The sequence below is a fragment of the Hyperolius riggenbachi genome, chromosome 9 (assembly GCF_040937935.1).
Source record: "Hyperolius riggenbachi isolate aHypRig1 chromosome 9, aHypRig1.pri, whole genome shotgun sequence".
Classification (NCBI taxonomy): Eukaryota; Metazoa; Chordata; class Amphibia; order Anura; family Hyperoliidae; genus Hyperolius; species Hyperolius riggenbachi.
This window is the reverse complement of record NC_090654.1, coordinates 54,294,751-54,317,856: the sequence shown is the minus strand read 5'-3', so window position 1 is coordinate 54,317,856 and position 23,106 is coordinate 54,294,751. Positions and strand designations below refer to the sequence as shown.

General features: G+C 45.5%; 1 protein-coding gene across 3 annotated transcripts in view; it reads left to right on the top strand.

Annotated features, from left to right (window-relative positions):
* The window catches only part of SRGAP3 (SLIT-ROBO Rho GTPase activating protein 3), a 186,586-nt gene extending 164,851 nt beyond the window's left edge, over positions 1–21,735 (top strand). For 2 of the 3 annotated variants that reach the window (XM_068252788.1, XM_068252787.1), the window contains exons 15-22: positions 1,331–1,465; positions 4,695–4,800; positions 7,726–7,953; positions 9,598–9,677; positions 13,378–13,558; positions 15,555–15,704; positions 16,960–17,287; positions 19,972–21,735. In XM_068252788.1, coding sequence (XP_068108889.1) covers positions 1,331–1,465; positions 4,695–4,800; positions 7,726–7,953; positions 9,598–9,677; positions 13,378–13,558; positions 15,555–15,704; positions 16,960–17,287; positions 19,972–20,388 — 1,625 coding nt within the window. In that variant the 3' untranslated portion in view covers positions 20,389–21,735. Of the gene's footprint in view, positions 1–1,330; positions 1,466–4,694; positions 4,801–7,725; positions 7,954–9,597; positions 9,678–13,377; positions 13,559–15,554; positions 15,705–16,959; positions 17,288–19,971 lie in introns of those variants that run through there. The other variant, XM_068252789.1, reaches the window with a different exon arrangement.
* Positions 21,736–23,106: the final 1,371 nt, after the last annotated feature.

Genomic DNA, 23,106 nt, shown 5'->3' with positions numbered 1-23,106 from the left:
GGCGTTTTGGAGCGTTGCGTTTCAACGCTCCCAGGAGCTTTTTCAGGGCTGTTTACAGCCGAAGTTGGCTGTTGGTGTTTCAATGATAGTCAATGGAAAACGCCAACTTCAGCGTTTTCAAAGCGTTTTCAAAGCGTTTTACAGCTAACTTGTTCACTTATTTTTATAGAAGAAAAAAAAAGGACGTTTTCATATGAGCTGTAAAACTCTTTCAAAACGCTTTGAAAACGCTATGTATTGGCGTTAAGCAAAAGGCTTTCAGCCTTTTCTACCGCAGCCTCTAGTGTGAAAGAGCCAAGAGATTATATTACCTATCTATTTTAATTAACATAACTAATGTAACTTAATGACAGTATGTTTGTTTAGGCTGAAGTTCCTCTTTAATAGGGCCTCCCTGGAGAAATGATAGCATGGGGCCCCCTTGGTCCATGAATGCCATGAGAATCACATGATTGGGAGCTGGCGATTGGCAGCAGAGAGAGGCAGCAGCAGAGAGTGTTCTGCAGTATCTGGAAGCAGGAAAAAATGATACTGTATGTTCCCGCTACTCTGCATGGCAGGAGGAGGTGGCAGGGATGGTGTTTGTGAGCGAAAGGGGACTTTTTTTGCGAATTGTCTACACTTGCTGTTGGGGAGAGGGAGGAGGGGTCCCAAAAGTCTCCGGGCCCCCCTAAGATGGCAGGGGTCGCAGGGGTGATTGTTACACCCATGGATCTTAGGTTGCATTTTGTAGGCGCTATGTTATTCTAGCACATATTTTCTACCTATACATTATGTCTCATACATTACTGGGCCACAGGCAGTTATCACTGCTCCTCATGCAGCAGTGTCACCCATGTTCCTAAGATAAGAGAAAAACGTAGAAAAAGGTAAATGGTCAAAAAACCAACCTACCATTCCATTATTTTATCTTCCGCTGTGCTTATTACAGAGTACAGTCATGTCACTAACTGTCCTCACAGGAACTTACAGTCTAATTATTACCATAGTCATAGTCTAAAGTTTCTCTACCATATTATTGTTGTACCATATCATTATTGTGTATTTATATAGCACTGCCATCTTCTGCAGCACTTTGCAGATTACATAGTCATAATGAGAGACAGCCACATCGGGGGAAAGACAACTACATGGAGGGGAGAGACACAGGGAGGGAGAGACAGCTTCTGCTGACGCATACATGAGGATAATCTGGCCCTGACTGTGGTGCAGCTGCATGGCTTCCCAGAGGAACTGGGGTCCCTGTGCAGCTGTACAGCCTGCCTATGTGCACCCCTGATTACAGCCTAGCACTGATGTCCTCTTCTGTTCCCCTGCTATGTGACCACAGGAGAAGACCCCCTAGTGGAGGACCACACTGAGCGGGACATAAACTCCGTGGCCGGGGTCTTGAAACTCTACTTCAGAGGTCTGGAGAATCCACTCTTTCCCAAGGAAAGGTTTCAAGACTTGATTTCTACCATAAGTGAGTATCGTCAGCAATGTTTATAGTAAACCTCTAGTTCAGATTTGTGTGCTTTTTGGCCTGGTGCACACCAAAAACCGCTAGCAGATCCGCAAAATGCTAGCAGATTTTGAAACGCTTTTTCTTATTTTTCTGCAGCGTTTCAGCTAGCGTTTTGCGGTTTTGTGTAGCGTTTTTGGTGTAGTAGATTTCATGTATTGTTACAGTAAAGCTGTTACTGAACAGCTACTGTAACAAAAAACGCCTGGCAAACCGCTCTGAAGTGCCGTTTTTCAGAGCGGTTTGCGTTTTTCCTATACTTAACATTGAGGCAGAAACGCATCCGCAATCCAAAATCTGCTGCAGCCCGGGAGTATGCGTTTCTGCAAAACGCCTCCCGCTCTGGTGTGCACCACCCCATTGAAATGCATTACCCTAGCAGATCCGCACCCGCAAGCAGATCGCAAACCGCAGCGGAAACGCTCCGGTGTGCACTAGGCCTTAGTGCTTATTGTATGGAGGATAAATTATACATTTCAGCATGCATGGAACCAGTGGGGGACAAATCCAACAGTGGGCCCCTGTGCAGAAATAAATAGGTCCCATGTGAGTGGCCATAATCATAGATTACGGTTGGATCCAAATAATGTCATAACATAAAAGTACAAACTTCAGGTAAGCTTCTGTATTGCATAACGTTTTAGTAAGAGGGCTTTTTGGTCCTTTTTAGCCCCTTCCACCCTCTTAGGAGTTCTGCTTCACCATGAGCTTCCTGGGCAGTCTGTAGCTCTGGGTGTTTCGAGTCCCACCCCATAAAGCCACATTAATCCATGCCAAGCACTGATGAGGATCAACCAGTCTAAAACCGTCTTTATGCATGTTTGGCTGTGTAGTATTAACCTCCCTGCCGTTCTAATTATTTGCTGCGCACGGCAGCGGGAGGTTTTTTTTTTTTTAGCATGTAGCTAGTCTAGCGCTAGCTACATGCTTCCCCCCTCCATTTGCTATCCCACCCACCCCTCCGATCCCCGCCGGCGCAAATACCCAGCACGAAATCCCGTTCTGAACGGGATTTCCTGTATGGGCTTCCCCCGTCAGACGGAATCCCGATCCACCCCTCAGCGCTGCCTGGCACTGATTGGCCAGGCTTCGCAAGGGGTCTGGAGGGGGGAGGGGGGGGCGGCGGGTAGTGGCTGATCGGCGGCGAGCGGCTGCGATCGGATGTTACAGGCAGCTAGCAAAGTGCTAGCTGCATGTAACAAAAAAAAAATTATGCAAATCGGCCCAGCAGGGCCAGAGCAATCCTCCGCGGCGGGTTACCCCAAGCTGAGCTCGGGATAACCGGCAAGGAGGTTAAAAAGCTGACACATCATTGAATTCCAGGGTATCTGGAGGTGTGTTTAGCTATTAGGGACAACAAACAGATCATTTGCATATTCAGCAGTGATGCATTATGGGACACCTCAGAGCTCACTCCAACCCGAATAATGGCAAATACCTTCTGTTTTCAACAAGACCTGAACTCAGAACGTCCTCTCTGCTCTAAAAGATACAGCATAATAACTTTTACAGAAAAACTTTTCTTTGTTACGGCTGACACAAATCCTGCAATAAATCTGCAGCGTCTCTAAATCCTGCTTTTATGGAAGCAAGCATATTGTTAACATCCGGTTCTTTCAAATGAGCTTATCTGCCATGGCAGTCAGGTGACACAGGGGAGAGATCAGATTGCATTTACTTGTGATTAGACACAAATGAGGGGGAATTAAATAGGCTGAACTCTCTAAACAGATACAGGGTGCATTTCTGTTTGACTTCTGTCCTGTGCAAGAGTTCAGGTCCACTTTAAGAAGACAGGTTTCTACTTTCCATAACATTTTACTAAGGAGGCTTTTTGGTCTCTTTCAGCCCCTTACACACTCCTAGGAGTTGTGGTTCACCATGAGCTTGCTGGGCAATCTGTAACTGTACAAAGGTGAAAGTGGAGCACAGAGAAATGTGTCATTACAGGCAGGGCAGGGGGGTGAGATTTACACATGGCTTTACAATTGGTGTAAATATTAACCACTTGTGGACCACAGTGCTAAACCTCCCTAAAGACCAGGCCATATTTAGTGTAATTGGCCACTGCAGCTTTAAGGCCAAGTTACAGGGCCGCACAGAATAACAAACAAGTGATTCCCCTCCCCCCCCCCCTTTTCTCCCCACCAACAGAGCTCTCTATTGGTGGGGTCTCAGCGCCCCCCTAGTGTGTGTTTGTTTTTAAATAAATATTTGTTTCTTTTTTTTAATTATTTTTTTTACTATTTATTGATTTTTTATTTTTTTTTGCAAACCCCTCCCTCCCCCCAGCCAGCCAATCCAACGGCAGTTACGCCACTCTGAGACTGAAGGCGCAGCGGAGCTCCACCTCTTAAGCAGGAGATGCGCACACAGACTGCGCGCGATCTCCTGCAGTAGCCGGTGTAATGTCAGAATGGGCAGCCCGGAAGCAGCCTTCCTCACTGAGTATCACGCATGCTCAGTGGGAAGTTAGACATTATTTACCTGAAATATCTCCACTTCCGCACCACGTACACTCCCGAAATTTTCAGGGGAGGGAGGGAACCCCCAGATCTAGCTCTGTGTCGAATTGCAGCCCCCGAGCCCCGCTAGTTCCCGAGATAGGTTTGCTGCAATCAGTCTCGGGAACCAGCGCGGCTAGGGGGCTGCAATTCGGCACAGAGCTAGATCTAGGGGTCCCCTTCCTCCCCTGAAAATTTCGGGAGTGTACGTGGTGCGGAAGCGTAGATATTTAGGGCGTTTTACGTGGCTGCACAATTTAATGGGACGCAGGCTCCTACTGCGCATGCGGGGCTGCACAACTTGCAGGGCTGCACTAGCTGACATTACACTGGCCCCAGGACTTGACGGCAATTGGCGTTAGGCGGTCCTGAGGCTGCCACCGCGGTCACGCCCGTTGGCGTGACGCGGTATTTAGGTAGTTAAATGCTTACACGCTGAGCAGGGTAGAACTCTGCAGAATTGTGGCTGCAGTGCTGGTTACAAAAAGTTTACCTCTCTTAGCAGTAGAGGGAGGAGATAGGCGGGGTCGGGTCTTGCCTCTGTGCTGCTGTCTGGTAGTTTTATGTGATGCTAAGTATTGCAAACAGTGTCTAGCAAGTATTGTTTGGTAGCTGTGTGTTGTGGAATCTGAAGGACGATGCCGATATTCCATATTACTGAATGTATGCATTTATTTTTATTTCAGAGATAGAGAACCCTATGGAGAGGGCTCATCACATCCGTCAGATGCTCATCACTTTACCCCGATCCGTCCTGGTGGTCATGAGATATCTGTTTGCCTTCCTCAACCAGTAAGTTGTCAGCGCCAGCCCATTCCCATCTGCTGTGTTTACTCTGAGTATGGAGAGAAACAGGAAGCAATAAAGGGAGCCTAAAGCGAGGTATATGGAGGCTGCCATATTTATGTCCTTTTAAGCAATACCAGTTGCCTGGCAGCCCTGCTGGTGTATTTGCCTGCAGTAGTGTCTGAATCACACCAGAAACAAGCATGCAGCTAATCTTGTCAGATCTGACAATGATGTCAAAAACACCTGATATACTGCATGCTTGTTCAGGGTCTGTGGGTAACAGTATTAGGCAGAGGAACAGCAGCACAGCCAGGCAACTGGCATTACTTAAATGGAAATAAATAGGGCAGCCTCCATATCCATATCCCATGCACACCGCTATGCTACCAATGTAGAATGCATAATGTATTTATTTAAAGTAAACCTGTAATGAAAAACAGCCCCTGGGGGGTACTTACCTCGGAAGGGGCAAGCCTCTGAATCCTAATGAGGTTTCTCCCGTCCTCTTCAGCCTCCTGGATCCAGCGCTGGCAGCCCCTGAACAGCACGCAGCAGTATTTACAATCTGCACAGGCGCAGTACCAGGTTCCCCTCGGGCTCAGCGGAAATAGCCGAGCTCAATCGGATCCACTCTACTGCGAAGGAGACTCGCACCTGTGTAAGAGCGCAGATTGTGAAGATGGCCACACGCTGTCAGGGGCTCCCATTGCTGGATCCCGGAGGGTGAAGAGGAAGGGGGAAGCCTCATTAGGATCCAGAGGCTCTCCCTCTTGAGGTAAGTACCCCACAGGGGCAGATTTCTTCCTTACAGGTGTACTGTCATAAATTGTAATTAAAAACAAAAGTTTGCTTTCTTAAAACAGAAAGAATTTGCGATAATTCAGGTTGGAGTGAGCCTGAGATGTCTCCCAGTGCATCACTGCTGAATATATGCAAATTAACCATTGTTGCCCTTAGAAGCTAAACACACCTCCAGAACCGCTGGAATGCAATGATGTGTCAGCTTGTTAATTTGTACAGAGCCATAATAATCCAACATGCATACAGACTGTTTCGGATTGTTTGATCTTCATCAGTGCATGGCATAGATTAATTTGGCTCTATGCAGTAGGGCTTGTAACACCGAGAGGTACAGACTAACCACCAAGCTCATGGTGAACTAGAACTCGTTGGAGTGTGTAAGGCCCAGTGCACACCAAAACCGCTAGCAGATCGTCAAAACGCTAGCGGTTTTGGGAGCAGAGAGCAGATATTTGGCCGGGTGCACACCAAGCGGATTTTGTATGCGATCCACCAGCCGCATCAGCCAGTGAAAACGCTTGGCTATTGTATTTCAATGTGTGGTGCACACCGGCGGTTTGAGGTTTTTAAGCAAACCGCAAACGCGCAGCAGGAGGCGCGTTTGCGGCTTGGCAAAAACCTCAAACCGCCGGTGTGCACCATCCCATTGCAATACATTAGCCAAGCATTTTTCCAGGCGGATGCGGCCGGCGGATCGCTCCAAAAACCGCTCGGTGTGCACTGGGCCTAAGCCTGTGCCATTACAGTACAGACAGCTCTCTACATTTCTTTACCGAGCCTGCCACCTGCTGGCTTATTTATGTAATGCAGCCTGTGTTCACATAATGGCCTATTTATAACTAAGTGGACATCAAAAAAATTATTTTTTGTTTCCTACACTCCGGTGAATTAAGCTTACATTTTCCAGAGGCAATATAGTGGAAATGACCTGACTGATTGTTGTTAATAATGTGAAGAGCAATCTTGCGCTATCAGAGATGATCCAAGCTTATACACAATCTCCTCCTGCTCTTCCAGCCCGGCTATCAGGCGACCTTTTGAAACGAGGAAACAGAAGGGAAGGGAAGAAAGCTCCGATCAGGAAATATTTCAAATGACAAATGTGCTCAGTACAAACATTGCACTTGCTTGGTTTAAAATGGATAAAAGCATGTCAAGGGCTTTCCCCATAGCGTCAAAGGGTGCTACCTGGCATTTTTTAAGAAAAAAAAATGCCCTGGCAGTTTTCTGCCTTTCCAAAGACAACTAAGAGATTGTGTCATCTGTGGGTGGGAGGACCCTCATAGTGTGGCTGAGAGGTACTCTGCTCCTACCTGTGCCAATGAGCCAGCCTGTGGCATTCCAGAGCTGTTACACTGCTTCTCTTCTGATAAATGGAAAAGTCAGCCATTGCTGCATTTGGTAAAAAAAAAAAAAGAAGGGTAACAGTCATAGGCCTCAATTCACAGAGCTTTATCAAACACTTTATCAACGTTTGATAATTGACCTCATGGGTAAAATCTAATTTTGAATTCACTAAGGTGTTAAAGATTTATCGAATGTTTTATCGATGAAATGATCAATAAATCTATAACAGCTTAGTGAATTCAAAATTAGATTTTACCCATGAGGTAAATTATCAAACGTTTGATAAAGTGTTTGATAAAGCTCTGTGAATTGAGGCCAGTGTGTCATTCTGCCTCTTTTTCACGTCAGAATTTACTGCGGAGGTTCATTTTAAACTTGTCAGTGGAGGTTCACTTTAAACTTGCTACTTCAGCCTCATACACATGGATGAGGACTGTCACCCAGCAGGGATCAACAATGTGATGCTGTACAGACGCATTGCTAGCCTGCAGGCTAGTAATGCATTTTGTTGCTATGCAGGAAAGCTAACGGAGTGGCACACAAAGAGTGTCACAGAGTGGGCGGGATGACTAGGAACAACAATGCTTTAGGCCAGCGGATCCGTCAGATGGATCACTCGCCAGTTTTGATGTAGGGGATTGGAGGCCGCTGTACGCATGCTAAATTTTCATCAAAGGCAGTCGTTACTTGCTGCCTTGGCCGAGCTTAATCTAACGTGTGTGTAGCTTTAATCTGCACTTGGTTGTTTAGTAACTGGTTGTGCTCTCTGATCTCTCGCAGCTTGTCGCAGTACAGTGATGAGAACATGATGGACCCCTATAATCTGGCCATCTGCTTCGGGCCCACACTGATGCCCATCCCGGATGGCCAAGACCCTGTATCCTGCCAGGCGCACGTCAATGAGGTCATCAAAACCATCATCATGAATCATGAGTCCATCTTCCCCAGCACGAGGGAGCTGGAGGGGCCGGTCTACGAAAAGTGCATGACGGGAGACGTGGAGTATTGGTATGTACTGACATGTCTGCTTTATATCTGTTATTCCCAAGGGGGGACTTCATTAAAGAGGAACTTCAGCCTAAACAAACATACTGTCATTAAGTTACATTAGTTATGTTCATTAAAATAGATAATAGTAATATAATCTTTTACCCACCCTGTTTTAAAAGAACAGGCAAAGGTTTGTGATTTCATGAGGGCAGCCATCTTTTTGGTTAAAAGGAGGTGACAGGGAGCATGAGATACAGTTCCAACTGTCCTGTGTGCTGATCACCCCTCCCAGTTGCTAGGCAACGTGAATAACAACATAGGAAATCCCATCATGCTTTGCACAGCATCAGGGGAAAAAAGCCCGGGCAGTTTTCTTTGATGGAGCGGAGCTTAGCTAAAAATGCAGCTAAAAATTAGACTTCTATAAGAAAAACAAAGTTCTGATGCTGTGAAACTGTTAAACTGTTTGCCTTTGTACGGCGAGAGAGTCACTTATGGCTAATGTGATGTTTAGTTGTGCTTTCCTGATTTTTTTTCCCTTCAGGGAGGGCCCTTTCACACTTAATGCATTAATATGTGCTGGGTTGCGTTTTTCTTTCTCTATAGCTGTGATTTGCAAAAAAGCTTTCAGATTTTTACTGTATAGTGTGAAAGAGGCTATAGGGAGACATGGACACTGGACTGCACATCAGTTGTCCTTTTAGTTGCAACTGACAGCAACTGATATAGTGTAAAAGGAACCTCAAAGAACCCAGGATTAAACTTCATCCCAATCAGTAGCTGATACTCCCTTTCCCACAAGAAATCTTTACCTTTTCTTAAATAGATCATCAGGGGGCTCTCTATGGCTGATATTGTGGTGAAACCCCTCCCATAGTGTGATGTCATGACCATGGTCCTGACAGTTTACTGTCTGTGAACCTCGTTGCATTGTGGGAAATAACGTCTTTTTCCAACTTCCAAGCAACCAGTATGTCCCTCTGTGTAAAGAACACTCAGTAACGAACATTCTGTACAGATCACCTGGCAGAACTAAAGATGTCACCAGCAGTGATACATTTCAGAATGTAAATCGGGTAGAGGAAACATTTTACAATGGGCAAGCACTGGCTTAATGAATATTGTAAAATAAGCAGTTTTATTCATGACGGCATGCTGTTTTCACTACAGTTCCTCTTGAAGGCTGAAAAAAATCGGTATTGATGTCTGTAAAGGTGGCCACACACCATACAATTTTTTAAATATCTGTTCAATTTAAGAATTGCGATCAATTTTTCTGACTGATTGTAACATTTCAAAAATATGACCAATGTACCACACACCTATGTTCAACCTTTCCCATATATGATAAAAATGATTGGAAACTCTGATAAAATTTCTAGGGTGTGTATATTAATAAATCAACAATCTAACACACACCATACAATCTTTAGAGAGGTTGAAGAAAAATATCTGGCATTCCGGATCGATAAAAATCAAAGAAAATGGGAAATCCGATCGAATTTTTAGCCGAATTAAAAAAAAAAGCTTTCGATTTTTTTCGGAAGATCCGATCGTTTTTATCGAATTGCTGTAAAATCGGATCATTTTATTGTATCGTGTGTGGCCACCTTTAGTCTGGGCTTGAGGAATTTCATGAGATTTTGTGTTTTATTAATGCAGTGATAGCCCCCACAGCGAGCCCGGAGCAACCGATGAAGGTGAACACGATAATGGAACTGAACCTCAAACCAGCGATGAAGGTGAGTGGGCAAATTGCTCAATCAATCACGGGCAATCAGACTCCGTTGTCATCTTTGCCATTGGTTTAAAAAGGATATATTATGTTGTTGCTCTTAAAAGGTAGATCCAGTTTCTTCAGGTCCCTTTTACACTAGCAGGCTAAACCTGCGTTGCGTTACCCTTATTTGGTCCAAGAGGCTGCAAAAGCAATGGAAGTCTATGGAGACTTTCACACTTATTGCGATCCCTTGTGGTGTGCTGGAGGTATCTGACACAAGGGCAACAGCGCGTTACCGCAAGCACCGCACTTAAAGGAATACTGTAGGGGGTCGGGGGAAAATGAGTTGAACTTACCCGGGGCTTCTAATGGTCCCTCGCAGACATCCTGTGCCCGCGCTGCCACTCACCGATGCTCTGACCCGCCTCCAGTACACTCCCCCCGTATAGTTAGCACAGGTGCCCCCAGTATAGCTAGTATGGTTGCCTCTGTATAGTTAGCACAGGTGCCCCCAGTATAGCTAGTGTAGTTGTCCCTGTATAGTTAGCACAGATGCCCCCAGTATAGCTAGTGTAGTTGTCCCTGTATAGTTAGCACAGATGCCCCCAGTATAGCTAGTGTAGTTATCGCCGTTACCATGGGAACCGCTGCCCTGCTTCCTGACTCTACACAGCAGCCGCGAGATGTGCTGATGTGAGACGACAGACGAGCAGACCCTCAGCCCAGCGCAAAACGCCCCGGGGGTTGGGGACCCCAGCTGTAAGTTAACGGTGTACCTTCAACTTATTAAAGTCGAATGGCCAACTTTAGACTTTTCAGCAGATATTTGGCTCTTTTGACAAATTAGTTTGCAGACCACTGACATAGTCACATCGCTGACTGTCCTCAGAGGAGCCCACCATCTAATCCCTACCATAGTCATATGTTCTTTATAGTTGAAGGCCAATTTCTTAGGGTAAGCCAACTAACGTATCTGTATGTTTTGAGGAGGAAAGCAGAGTGCCCGGAGGAAACCCACGCAAACACGGGGAGGACATACAAACTCCATGCAGATAGTCTCTTGGCCCAGATTTGAAATGGGGATCCCAGCAGTGCCAGGCAAGAGTGCTATTCACTACACCGCCATGCCACCCCTCCTTATTTTTTGTATTATTATTTTGGTTCATTGTTTTGGGCTTGATTTACAGTGGTGCAGTGCCCAATCCTATCTCATTCACCAGTGACAGTTTTGGCATTTTTTTATCCAGTTCTCAGTGTTTAGTGTAAAATATTTGATGCTGGCGCTCTCACTACTTTTAACATTTAGGATGCATGGATAAGGGGTCTGTGAACGACCCCTACAACCACTTACTGCAGAGAAGGGAGTTATAGACTTGCTCAGCGGGGAAAGGAGTATAGCATATTAGATAAATATCCCCATGGAGTTATTGGGGGGGGGGGGGGGGTCTGCAGGTCTCAGTTCATTACTGGGAGAGCAGTGTGGGTGTGTGACTGCACCTGGACAACACTAAACAGTGTACAAAGGGAGCCCACAAGAGTGGTGCTGCACTCCCTCTGTACGTTGTTTCTTGTTGTCTTGTATGTATTTTAGTAAGGAGTGACACCACGAGGGGTTTAGCCATTCATGTAAGTTTATGCTTTATTTATTTTAGTAGTTTGTATTTATTCAGTGGGATAAGCAAACAGGTTTTAGTTTACTATAATTTTTTCGCTTTGGCTGAGAACATTGTTCTCTGCACATACCCCCCCCCCCCCCCTCACTGCTCTGCCCCCCCCCCCCCCCCCCTCCACTGGAAAAACAGAACATGTCACTAGCCCGCATGCTAGCGACGTGTCTGTACAGCCTCAGCCCTGCAATGTCACCCGAGGGATCAGGTGCCGCTCCCCACCAGGTGACAGGTTGCATACATGTTTTGAGGCTTTAGATAATGTAGACCATATGTACACATGATGCAATTTTCTGACGGATTTACTGTCAGATTGATTATTTCCAAAATGCCTGATCTGATTTCCGATCGATTTCTTTTTGTAATGATTTTTTCATAGAAGTGTAAAGAAAATTGTTTGAATAATCGATCGGAAATCAGATCGGACATGTTGGAAGTAACTGATCTGACAGTAAATCTGTCAGAAAATTGCATCGTGTGTACCTAGCATAAGTTTACTGAACCGAACACACTTAAGTTGCCTTCACACATTTATCCCTGCGATTTCCGGAAGTATTCTTCCACTTTTTCGTATTTGCAATTTTGCGCATCCCATTTTTCTTTTTTGCGTTTAGTTTTTCGCAGTGTGATTTTTCCATGCATACTAATGCAGTTAACTTACACGATTTGTATGTAATAGACTTTACATTTGCATAAATTTGCATTTCCATGAACCTGCATTGTATGTATGCATTGTATGCGTTTCGCGTGTTCAGTGTCAAAAGAGCATGCCTGCTGGCTTTTTTCCCCCTGCAGATAATTAGGTTGCGAAAACTCCCACAACAATGGATGTCAAGTGCAATACCATTGATGAATGCAAATTTACTAAAACAGAAACCAAATTTACTAAAACAGAAACCGCACACATATTCTGTCATGTGTGAAAGGGGCCTTCGAGGCATACATGTAAAAAGGTGGGAAATTTGGATGCAGGGTAAAGTCAAAAAATGGCTCACCCTGCTCCTGCAAAAGTCCCAGCCTAGTCTATTCCCCCTCCAGGCCGCCATTGACACCGGCGTAAGACATAATTTGGCTTCCAGCTATTGCTGTTGGCCGAATGGCGTTTTTATCGTAATTCGGGCTCTGTCTTTTGACGACGCCCACATCACTGATTGAGCGTGTTATAGCCAAAAATTCATATTACGGCCTATGGTGGGGCTCAAATTTCCAGCACCGTTTTTGCCTAAATTGCCGTAGAGTACTTACTAAAGCACATTGTACAGCATCTTCTTCGAATGCTAATGAATAACCCCACAGTCATGTAACTTACAAGAACTAGGTAAGAGGAAGTTTATATGCTAGCTCCTCCTACTTCCTACATAAGCATTTTCCGGTAACAAGAGAATGTTCATTCCATGGTTTCATTTTATACATCTAAACGAATTGTATTGCCATGTCTAAGGCTGGGTTCACACTATGCTCGGCTGCTCCACATTAGTTTTGAGGGATACGACGTTCAGCTGACCGGGTCAGGGGTCTGATCAGATGACAGTGGCGTAACTATAGGGGCTGCAAACTATGTTTCCGTGTGGGGGCCCGGGCTGTTTAGGGGGGCAGGAGGGGTCGCCACATGAGGGGAGAGCATTGGCCACCTACTTTGGTGTGGGGGGGGGTAATTTCCCCCCTCCCTCACCTCATAATAGGTGGCAGCAGCAGCGGGGGGCAGGAACACAGGCATATCTCCATGTGTTCCACGCGCTACTTCCGTGGAACACATGGAGGTATGTCTGTGTTTCTGCCTGCTGCTGCTGCCACCTATTAATGGTGGAGGGGGAGCGCTAAGGGTAGCCATCCACATTTTCGCAGGGAGGGCCCAGTGATTTCTAGTTGCGCCCCAGTCAGCTGAACGGCAATCCAACGCCCGGAAAAAGTGGCCCATAGAAAATCATTACTGTCCTCTATCCCAACATTTAACGAACTGCCTGCTTTGTGACAGGGCAGCGGACATAGTGTGAATCAGCCCGTAATCGTTTTGTGACTCGATGCTCATTATGTTTTTGTCTCTTGTTTTTTTAGAAGTGGAGCAGATTGAAGCCATTGCTAAGTTTGACTACTGTGGGCGTACACCACGAGAGTTGTCCTTTAAGAAAGGGGCGTCGCTGCTGCTCTACCACCGCGCCTCGGAGGACTGGTGGGAGGGGCGACACAATGGGGTAGATGGACTGATACCTCACCAGTATATTGTGGTCCAAGATCTGTGAGTTGTTTGGCTTGTTTGTGATCAGTTTAGCATCATCACTATGATCAGCCCAATGTTCTTTCTGTGGCTGTTATGCTACATGTCTGTTGGAAGTATTATTTATCTAAACATATATAAATATTGATGCGATGAAAGTATACCTGAAGCAAGAGGGATATGGAGGCTGCCATATTTATTTCCTAATAAAGTGCCCCCCCCCTGCAGAGGGGGGGGGGGGGGCAGATGGGAGACAGAGGCATGTCCCCTGCTGCATGACATGCTTCTGTCCCCCTTCTCTCCCAACATCCCCCCCCCCCCTGCCCGCACCTCACTCTGCCCCACCACCACACCCCATATGAATGTTGCCAAATCTCGAGGGGAAGGGAGGAGAGGTATTCCCTACTCAAACGCCCCCGGGGTCATTCCTGGCGGCCTTCCCCAGCTGGGCAGCTCTTTCTCTCCCTGGCTGCTCCCCGCCTCCCTGTAATCCGCAGAGCAGCTCTTCCAGGGTTATGACCCCAGGGGTCACAGAAACGAAAGTAATGGATGGCAGGCCACTGTGGCGGCGAGAATTGCGGCTACCCGATCCACCCAGCCTCCCGCATCAGGTAGCATTGTTTTTTGTTTTTTTTTTTCATTTAAATCACCACCGCAGATTCCCTTTAACCACTTAAAGAGGAACTCCAGTGAAAATAATGTAAAAGTGCTTCATTTTTACAATAATTATGTATAAATGATTTGGTCAGTGTTTGCCCATTGTAAAATATTTTAAAAAGGCACTGTAACAAGAAAAACTTCCCCTGGGGGGTACTCACCTCGGGAGGGGAAAGCCTCGGGATCCTAATGAGGCTTCCCCCGTCCTCCTCGGTCCCACAGGGGTTTCGCTGCAGCCCTTCAAAGCCGGCCCGAGGAGCAACGAAAACGGTGAATGTGTGCAGCGGCGGTGAGTTGAAATCTACGCCATGCAAGCCAGATCAGCATCAAAACAGGGCGTAGATTTCAATAAGCGTTGTCCGAAAGTAGTTGCCTGGCTATCCTGCTGATCCTCTGTCTGTTGTACTTTTAGCCACAGACCGTGAACAAGCATGCAGCAGATCCGCTGTTTCTGACATTTTCAGATCTGACAAGATTAGCTGCATGCTTGTTTCTGGTGTAATTCAGACACTACTGCAGCCAAATAGATCAGCAGGGCTGCCAGGCAACTGGTATTGTTTAAAAGGAAATAAATATGCCAGCCACCATATACTGTACCTCTAACTTCAGTTGTCCTGTAATCACACAGAGCCAATCCCAGAACTGCTGGTTACCTGAAGCCACGGGACCAGGTGCAATTTTTTCAGCACAGCATAAAATGTCCCTGAAATTCTGCACCTGTACTGACCCCCCCTCATCTCCACCTGGACATAAGGACAACGTTAGCCTATGGCTGCCCTAAATACCGAATGTAAGCCTTGACTCTATAACCAGAAAAAGAAAAAAGATCACCCTCGATGACCACCTGGCTTTTTTTTGTAAGATTTGGTAGAGGATAGTGTCATCTAGGCCCCTAGTCTCTCTTCAGGCCCTAGGTTTGCCTTGTGGATGCGGCTCTGTCTATAACACAAGCTAGGTTCATAGTGGTGTGTTGTAAGGGCCGTATTGTAACGTTGCCTGCTACACTGCAATTCACCACCTATGCGACAGTCACAAGGTGGTATTACGACATCCCAGGTGTGTTACCGCAAAATTCATGCGTTGACAGTGAAGCATACTTTTCAGTGATGGTTTGCTTCACTGTACGCGATGCAATGATGCTTTTCCCTTCCTGCTGTTAGCGGGAGCGCAACACAACTCCCACTGTGGACCTATCCTGCCTATTCCTTTCCTCATCCCTACCCCAACACTCTCATGGTTGTGCACCCAAAACTCACAGCACTCCGAATGTGACGGGAAAAATGTATAACGTCATTCTGAGAATGCAGAAATTTCCCAGCATGCACCACTGGCTGTGACTGATCATTTCATCCTGTTGTAGCGATGACGCCTTCTCAGACAGCCTGAGCCAGAAAGCGGACAGCGAGGCGAGCAGCGGCCCCCTGCTGGACGATAAGTCTTCATCCAAGAATGACATCCAGTCCCCCACAGAGCACCTGCCAGAATACAACTTTGCTGGAGTCTTGGGAAGGTATGAAGTGGGCAGAATTGCTGTTGCCAGGGGCAACGTTGGGGTGTGGCGGGGTGGATGGGGAGAGAGACAGCAAGCTGTCATACCAGCACAGCGGTGAAGATGTACATGTACACATTGCTGGTAGAGGTAACACTTATAGGGAATGTTCCGCGGTACTTTTAAGAAAAAAAACCCTACTTATGTGGGGCTTCCCCCAGCCCCTGGCAGCCTCCTGTGCCCTCGACGCAGCTCCGGTAGCCCGGGGATCCCCTCCGGTGCAGGTGCCGACCTCGCCAGTTCGGCATCTACTGTGCCGGCGCGAGAGCCGCTCACGGTCGCACTGATGCCATCTGGAGTGTTCTGCGCATGCGCCTGGCGAGGTTGTCACCTGCACCAGAGGGGTCCCTCGAGCCACCGGCTGGGATCAGGGCTGCGGCGTGGGCACAGGACAGCTGCCAGGGGCTGGAGGAAGCCCCGGATAAGTAGATTTTTTTTAGGTACCTCGGACATTCCCTGTAAAGCAAACCTGAAGTGAATGTATGATTGTTGTATGTGTAGTACAGCTAAGAAATACTGTAGAACATGAGTAGTAAAGAAGAGTCTCATATTTTCCAGTACAGCAAGAGTTAAGAATCTTCAGTTATTTATGCAAAAGAGCTTCTCTGAGCTACTCGACCCGACTTGGGTCCAAGACAGTCTGAAGCACTTACACATCAAAGAAACGGTGAGAGACAGGTTCAGATAAGCTTTTTGGGCCCGTTTCCACTATACCTAGGCGAATGTGCATAGAAAAAACCGCCTGCGTACGCAAATATTTTTTTTGTATGTTATTTTACTGTTGCCATTCATTACTATTGAATTTCGCCCGTAATGGAAACAGGCCCATTGACTTGTATATGTCAAGCGAATCTGCATGCAGATTCGCACTAGTGAAAACGGGCCCTAATTGCAGGGAAGTTGAAAGGGTCATTAGCTCTGCTTTATAGTTTAAAAATGTTTTGAAAATTGCAAATATGACAGAATGATGTAATATACAAAAAATAAACCAATAAGATATAACCGAAAATAAAAATGAGACTTTTCTTTGCTACTAATGTTCTATTTATTATTCATACAACACATACAATTCATTATATCTAAAGGTTTTTTCGCTTCAGTGTCACTTGACCAGCAAGGGGGTTTTCAGATCTCTTCAGAATGTAACTTTTTTTACATATTACAATTAGTTTGGTGTTTTTGCATTATTTATCTATTCTTTCCCTGCTTATGTCAGAGTTAGGCTGCGATCTGACGGAGCAGCCATACCACGGCGCAGAAGTGGGGGCGACAACCACAGTCCGCCGCGGCCACTCGGGCCTTGCATAGACACTCCTCCTCGGGCCGCCGCCTGTCCCAGCAGCCCCCACAAGCTGTCCCTGAGCCGCGGACGGGTGGACAGTTCTGACAAACGCAGGATGGCAACGTTTGGCAGCGCTGGGAGCATCAATTACCCTGAGAGGAAGGGACTAAGTGATGGGATTTCCCTGCGATCTGTGACTGGAGGCACGAGGCACAGCAGCCTCGGTGACCACAAATCCCTGGAGGCCGAAGCTCTGGCCGAGGTAACAAAGTAACACCAACAATTCTTCACCAAAAGTAAATATGCCTTACACATTATAAAGCAGAACCTCAATATTGTGTGGGGGTGGGAGGAGCAACAGGTTAGAACGTTCCCACTATGAGGTTTTAGCTTTCTTCCAGTACTGGAGACAGGTAGTCGTCATGCGGATCAGGTTATATGGGCAACACAGCCCAGCCAGTCATTTGGGCACCCAAAGCGGATAGTAGCCCATTGGTCACTACATAGGTTGTAGCCGATCGTAAATAATCGGCTACAACTAGTGTTAGGCACCAATAGGGGGGAAAAGGCGGGGGGAATTAAGGTTAGGCATTAGGTGTAGGGTTAGGTTTTAGGTGGAGGAGTTAAAGCGGATCCGAGATGAAAAACGAACTATAGCAAGTAACTTGTCTATATATCTTATCTAAAGTTTAGTTTACACAGCAAATCTAGCTGCAAACAGCTTAAATAGAATATGATTATTTCTTTCTGTGATACAATGACAGCAGCCATGTTGTTTGTAAACATTGCACAGAGGCAGGCTTATCTGCATCTTGAGCAAAAAAAAATAATCTCCTCCTCCCCTCTGCCTCTGAAACCTCTGGCTAGTAATACCTCCCCCTCCTCCTGCCCAGGCTGAGCTCCCATGAGCCCTTGCTACTGTCTGAAAGTGCCTAGGCTCTCTGAAAACCTGTGGGCGTGGCTTATTTAGTTTATAGGGAATTAGAGTATTAAAACAAAAACAAAAAAAGTATTTGGCTTGAGGAATGCCCTATAAACAATAGTAAAGGAACACAATTATGCAATGAGTAAAAATTCATCTCGGATCCACTTTAAGGTTAGGCACCTTAATGGGGGAAAGGGGGAGTTAGGCACTTGGAACAAAGGGTTAGGCCTGTTTCACACTGAAAACTGGCATCAGCGATGCTTTGCGGCGCGCCCGTTGCACCGCATCGCCAAAAAACAGGCCTTCAGGGAACACCACATTAGTACACAATGTTCCCTGTCCGGCCACCAACCAAGAAGTGATGTGTGCTTGCGGTCACTTCCTGCTTCGGGTATGTGGAAGCGTATTGTAAAAATACACTTCCGCGTATGCGCGCCGCAATGCCAACTTTTTTTTAAAAAACCTCACGACGCCATAGACTAACGTGACTTCCCGGCCGACGCCGGTCGCCGCAGAAGCTGCATGGTAATGTAATTCTGCGCTAGCGTTAGTTTAGGCACTTCCGGCAAATTGCACTGCACCGGGGGAAGTATAAACTTCCCCATAGGGTTTCATAAGGCTGCGGTAGCAGTGCAGCAATTTGCCGCACCGTGTGTGAAAGGGCCCTTAAAGAGGAACTCCAGTGAAAATAATGTAATTAAAAAAAAAGTGCTTCATTTTTACAATAATTATGTATAAATGATTTAGACATTTATCACATGGTGACATTTGTACTGCTGGCAGGTGATGTCAGTGGAAGAAGATGCTGCTTGATTTTTTTTAACAGTTGGAAACAGCTGTGATTTCACCACAATATTAGCCCTACAGACCCCCCTGATGATCCGTTTGAGAAAAGTTAAAGATTTCTCATGGGAAAGGGGGTATCAGCTACTGATTGGGATGAAGTTCAATTCTTGGTTATGGTTTCTCTAGTGTTAGGATAGGTGCTGTATAGTGCATAGTAAAATATCAGTAATTTTAATTATCTGTATTTTACTATTATCGACATCCCCCGGCGCCTAACTGATGTGAGGGCACCACAATACGTCTGCGTCATCATGGGCAATAGAGGAAAATCGCTTCAGTAGGGACAGGTGCAACAACAACTTGATATAGGTCTTGACCATAACAAATTCCACAAAGGTTTAATGCAAAAAAATAAAAATAAATAATATAAAAACATATTGTGGAACTGAAATTGGGACCTCTTTCAGGTTTTTATAGTTTTCTGTCTACCCGTATTTCTCTTACTTCCTACACTCTTTGACAGGAACAGAGGCAGCCACAAATAAGAGTGTGTTTGGAAAACATTCCCGACCGCCTGCAATGAAAGTCTATGGAGACAATTATACTTACGCAGTATGGCGTGATGCGACGTGTACGACGTGATGTTTTTGCCACTACGTTACCACGAGTCTTCTGTGGTGAGCTGTGGCGATCTGCGTCGGCCCGGAAGTCACGTTTAGTCTATGGCGATGCTTGTATTTTTAAATAATTACCGATGCGGTGGTGCGCATGTGCGGAAGCGTATTTTTACTATACGCTTCTGTGCATTTTCGAATACCCCGAAGCAGGAAGTGACTGTAAGCGCGCGTTACTCTCTGCTTGGCCCAATGCCAGATGGGGAATACCGCGTAGTAACGCAGTATTCCCCGAAACTCCCCAAAGGCCTGTTTTTTGGCGGCGCACCAGTTTGCAGTATGAAAAGGTCTTGGCCTTTGTCAAGCTGCACTGCTGTCCCTCATTTCCTGTTTCCAGGACAACTTGGGTTCATTGTAAAGTCATGAAGATCCATGGAGATCTTAGAGACAGGAAGTGAGTTCAAATCTTCATGTTAGAAACAGACAACAGGGAAAAACTGGTTCCAAACCATTTCTACACTATCCAAAACCTAAATGAATTTTACCCAATGCTGAACTTATTATATGCACCTTTGTCAATGCAGATTCCCTTCAGTGTTTGTGACTTTCCCTCCTTTTTAGGACATTGAGAAGACAATGAGCACAGCCCTGAGTGAACTAAGGGAACTGGAACGTCAGAACACAGCCAAACAGGCTCCAGATGTTGTACTGGATACTCTTGAACCCATGAAGAACCCCGTCCTTGGACCTCCCAATTCTGAGCCTGTGAGCCCTCTGCACACCATCATGATACGAGATCCTGATGCAGCCATGCGGAGAAGCAACTCCTCAAATACCGAGATGATGACCACTTTCAAACCTGCGCTGTCTGCCCGCCTGGCTGGATCTCAGCTTAGACCTCCACCAGTAAGGCCTGCCCGACCAATGGTTCAACACCGATCCAGTAGCAGTAGCAGTTCTGGGATGGGGAGTCCAGCTCTCACCCCTACAGAAAAAGTTTTTCCCAACAACTCTTCGGAGAAATCGGGAACCATGTGATCATCTCATGTTTTCCTACGCCTCGGCAATGAGGGAGTAATAGGAGGACTGTCTCCAGTGTGTCCATGAGTCAACCTCCTCAAGTTATCATGGATGTTTCTTTTTGTCATCCCTAATAAGTTCATCTCCCTCGTGAAAGGCTTACCAATGGATATCTTAAAAGGGATCTCAATTTAGCATCTCTACATTAAATGCGTGATTTTCATCTCAACCCCTCTTCACTAAGTATGACCCCATCTCATATCTGTCTGTCCTTCAGATTGCCTTAAAACTGCACTGAGTGCTGGGAAGACCCGGCACTATCTAAGTTTTGAGCCTTCGTTTGGGTTTACGTCAAGCTTGCATCGCTGTGAAGTTGGAACCCAGGTGACTCTCTTAAGTGTCGTCTGAGGATGTTCTTGGCTTCAGCCCAGGTTTTGACTTCATTGCCAAGAAGAATCTGTGAACAAACCCAAAAAACGTGAATCTGTGAAGGAATTGAGGCTAAGATCGCACTTACATTCCTGTGGAAAAACAGGAAATGGCTTTGCAGCTGCCATCTTGTTCTTTGACACAACTAAAATATGGTGGCTTCCCCAAGGCCTATGGATGCTTCCTGTAGTTTATGAGTAATATGCTTCACTACAGAGGTTTTCCACAGAGTGGGGGTGGGACCAACTCAGCTCCATTTTCAGAATGTAAATTTGTACATAATTACTCCAAAATGCTAGTTATGTTGTCATCCCTGTGCAGGCCAGAGGCCAAGCAATTATAAATATATCTATACATACCTATATATAGTAGTTGAAACCTATGTAGGATAATGTGAATTATGCTTGAACTTACTTCTGTTTTTGCTGTCACTGGAGAAGGGGACACAGCGTGTGTGTATATATAGTATGAATATTACATTAAGGTATCACTGCAGTGACTGTTGTCTTCACGTTACCTATCTCTGGGATTCCAGTTACGCTGGTGAGATGTTTGTGTGAAGGACGTGTGAGGAAATGTGTGCCAAACCGTTCCTCGGTGTACTGAATATTCTAACACGGTCATGACCAGTATGATAGAGCAGTGCATGATGGAGGCTGTAGTACAAACACTGCTGAAGGGCCACAGGTAGTCTGTGTTTGTTTGATGCATTTAACCACTGAGCCATTTTTTGACTGGAAATGTTTATTTTCGGCTAGGAATAAAATTGGGGTATGTTTAGTAAATATGTGATGTATCTGCCGTTAGCAACCACGTTTAAATGGGACAGAGTGTTCTGTCTTTAGCGTGTTTTTTTTTTAAATATATTTTGTGTTACAATAATACCAAAAATATAAAGTCAACTTATTTCTAATAAATTGTGATTATTAGACAGCAGTAGCGAAAAAAATATCCAGTTTGCTAATTCAATGTAGCCTAGAGGAACCAATGATGTGTTTGTTTGCAGTTGCCTGTTTTTCACCTGATGAAACTTGTCCTGTGATTGGCTGTTTTTGGATACAGCCCGTCCAATGAATTCCACCAGTGCAGCACTGGAAGTGATGGGAATGGGGCGGATATATACTACATGCTAGCCCAGCTCTTTGTACATAGGTTAAAGGGTATAAAACTGTTATACACAAAAGTTAATCATCTCCCCATTTTCATAGCTAAGTGGATAAAATGCTATCTTAAGAAAAATTAAATTTTTACTCTCCCCCCCCCCCATAATCTTCCCCTGTGATATATTTTCTCTTACTGTAAAATTCTGAACGTGTGTAAAGATCCTGTTATCTTTTCCCTGTGGTGTAGCCAACTTTCATACTGGATCTACCTTTGTACTAAATATCAGTCTTTTCATGGGTGTGTCTTTGCAATCCCCTTTATACTTCATTTCTTCAGAACGGTCTACATATAGAGGGAGGGAAAATTGAAGGCATGCCCCCACTACACTCCTAGGTATATCACCAAAATTCAGAAGCAAAAGATGTAGTTGATGGGAATAAAGTTTAGAATGAACACATTTTTCAGTAGAAATAAGCCTATAGATCTGTACAACAGTCGTGAAAGGGGAATAAAAGGATTTGGTTCCCAAAGAGGTACTGTCTCTCTGAAAAAAGGGACAGTTGGGAGCTATGCATGCTCTGTGTAGGTGGACAATACCAGAAGAGAAAGTAAAGGAAGTAAAGATTGGGAGGAGCAGGAGGTCACATGGTTTACTGAAGAGACAGAATATGTAGACAGGCTTTAACATAGAAAACTGGATGGTTCCTCCACTCGGTGGATGATATGAATGCTGACAGAAAATAGACAGATTACAAAGATAAACACTTTATAGAAGTTGATGAAGTGAACAAATATAACATTTACGTTTAAAGTTTACATGTATGCTTTAAGTTTGGTTTTACCAAGACAAGCAGAGAAGCCGTTTTATTGCCTATATCCGTGGTACATTAGCCTATATTTATTAAGGTTCACCCGATCTGAAGGGTGTTGGGGACCAAATAAGGTGATCCTGCAAACGTGGTCTGCAAGATCAACTACATGCTTACCTGTGTCATATCAGCAATTTGCCAGACTTGTCAATCAGTAGTTGAACTGTTGCTGATACTCAACAGAGCCTAGATATGCTCACTCTGGGTGCATACCATGACTGCAATTGCACAACTGTTAGCTTTAGTCTGATATAACTCAGGCAAGGGTTGAAGACATTTTACGTAGATGACTTAAACCTCACCTAAAGAGAAAAAAAAAGTATACATTTCCAAA